Source organism: Juglans microcarpa x Juglans regia, chromosome 2D (genome assembly GCF_004785595.1).
Source record: "Juglans microcarpa x Juglans regia isolate MS1-56 chromosome 2D, Jm3101_v1.0, whole genome shotgun sequence".
Lineage (NCBI taxonomy): Eukaryota > Viridiplantae > Streptophyta > Magnoliopsida > Fagales > Juglandaceae > Juglans > Juglans microcarpa x Juglans regia.
This window is the reverse complement of record NC_054596.1, coordinates 22,558,830-22,561,289: the sequence shown is the minus strand read 5'-3', so window position 1 is coordinate 22,561,289 and position 2,460 is coordinate 22,558,830. Positions and strand designations below refer to the sequence as shown.

The window sequence follows — 2,460 nt, the reverse complement described above, 5'->3', positions numbered from 1 at the left end:
CTTAGGGAGAAAAAAAAGAGAGCAAAAGAACAGGCTTGAATGGGTCATTACAAGGAGCCTGTTCTATCCACATTCTCTGGGGTTTTGTTCGAAATAGGAAAACTCTAAACGCAAGCAAGTTCGTGAACCCCTTGCGTACCCCTTCAGTCTATCTGGCATGCCCACACAAAAAGGAAACGGTGCGTTTTGGAAGAGCTGGCCAGTTGGAGGACGAGCTGGAGACAAAAATAGGAGGACAAATTTCATGACCAGTCCAGGAGATGAAAAAGAATGAGAATCTCCCTTATGGTTGCTTGGCACCCGTTGATCAGTCACGGAACTCTACATCTCAAAAATTAAAATCTATTTAAATTAAAGCAGTCACGGAACTCTAAATCTCAAAAATTAAAATCTATTTAAATTAAAGCACTGAGTTGTTCAAAGTATGCGAAAATTAAGAAAGTGGCCAGAATTTGAAAGAAACATCAATTTCAAATCAGCGTACCATTAAATCTGTAATTCATAGATACTCAAGTTAATATCATCGGTCCCTTAATTACATTGGAGGAGGGAGGTGTTCTATAATTAAGAAGAAAAAACAAAAGAGCTTTGCTTGTGATTATTACAAAACTTATGGGAAATTAAGCGTCCACCGGAGGTGCAAGATTAAGATCAAGATTGAGTTCTTTTCTCGCTCTCGGCTTGCAGTCGACGACCGACGATGAGTCTGACTCGCTCTGGACCCCACTTCCCATCCCTAAATTGAAATCAACCGCCGATGGATCGAACCGGATGGGGTACGTCTGGGTCACAAACTCAGGCCGACCGAGCGCGTCCACAAACAAAACCGGACTCACGTGTGGGAAACTACCTACCACTCCCCCAACATACGCCCGCTGATTAAGAAATGGGAACGGAGCCGCAACAGGTCGACCCAGAAAACCACTGCCACCGCCCATCTCTTGCAGGCGCGAGACGCCACGCGCCTCGGCTTTTGGACTCGTCGACTCAACGGTGCTGCTCTGGCTGGGGCTCCGGTCGGTGGGAGAGCAATCATTCGGCGATGGGAAGTTGGTCTTGGCCTTGGAACCGCGGAATTCTCTGGCCGCAGCGTCGTAGGCACGCGCTGCTTCTTCGGCCGTGTCGAAGGTGCCGAGCCAGACCCGGCTCTTCTTGCCGGGGTCTCGGATTTCTGCGGCGTAGCGGCCCCACGGTCTCTTCCTTACTCCCCTGTAATGCATCTCTTTATCATCGGCAGTAGCCTTTCCAATATTGCTTCCCTTTCTCACTCCAAGGCTTTCTTTCACTTTGATAGCCATTCTGGTTAATTTTTCAAGCAGAAAGGTGGGAAAATCAGGATAACGTGATTCTGCAACGTAGAGATGATGAGTTCGTCTTTTGGTTATGGAGAAGAAGGGTGGGAATGGGTGCTTATATGCAACTTTGGAGGTCAATAATGTAATTTCGTAAATAAAATTTAAAAATGAAACACCAGAGAGAGAGAAATTCTGGGGGTGCAGTCAACGAGGGATTTGACTGAGGAAGAGGCGCCGCCCAAAGACAAGGGGCACAATCCTATGAGAGTTGGGGATGAGACTTATGATGATGCTGTCTGGGGGTTACGTGTCACACGGGAATTTCGGGGCAAGCGGCGAGGTGTTGATGCGTGCCGGCTTTTTGCCTAACGGGGCCGTTCTTACGGCGCATCTTTTTGTAGCATGGTGCTGACGCTCTTTGCTTTGAACGTGTAATTCACTATCCCTTTGAAATGTTCAACTTCTGGATCGTTGATACGTTGCCATATAGTCTGTGAAACTTTTATAGCGTGCATCACACGCTCCTTTATGAGATTTGTGCATGGTAGTAAGCGGTATAGCCTACGACCATTTCTTTGGTACAATTGTTGTCAGTATTATCCGCCATCCTTTTTTTCTTTTATTTATTTACTCTCTCATATTCCTAGGCAGCCTTTTGAATCGCGCTTTTTGGACCGGCAGTTCGTGACCACTCGGTGGGTACATCCACTAGACTCGGGACACGTGCCCATGTCTTGCGCTCGACGCGTCCGCCCTGACAAGCCGTGTCGTGCGCATCATTGTTTCGGTGCAAATCACCTAATTCGTTGTTATTTTTTGTGATTTAATTTAATTTTAAGGAAAGTTTCTATCTTTGTCCGTACGCTTTTGAGGTCGTGGCATTTGCCATGGTCCTCTGCTTCGCGTGCTGTCACTGATCTTAACCTTTATGAGCCGGTCAAGTCAAAGGATTCGAGTGGCTTGGAAGGTGGGGGAATGAGTCCGCCAAGCGCGTGAGTTCGGTATATCGAAGTTTGTTAAAGACTAATTTCGCAGAAATTGATGTTATGCTAAGATTCGCCGCTAAGTATTGATGAAAAAAAAAGTCTAGTTTCGGTTTAGTTATATTTTATCGAAATAGTAATTTCATAGATCACACTCTTAATTTATTTTAATCTTATTAAAA

General features: G+C 45.7%; 1 protein-coding gene across 1 annotated transcript; it reads right to left on the bottom strand.

The window, feature by feature from the left end:
- Positions 1 to 481: 481 nt before the first annotated feature.
- On the bottom strand, positions 482 to 1,485 carry LOC121250056 (ethylene-responsive transcription factor 4-like). Its single transcript, XM_041148979.1, has one exon. It carries the CDS (start codon positions 1,296 to 1,298, stop codon positions 621 to 623), a length of 678 nt encoding a protein of 225 aa, XP_041004913.1. The 5' UTR covers positions 1,299 to 1,485; the 3' UTR covers positions 482 to 620.
- Positions 1,486 to 2,460: the final 975 nt, after the last annotated feature.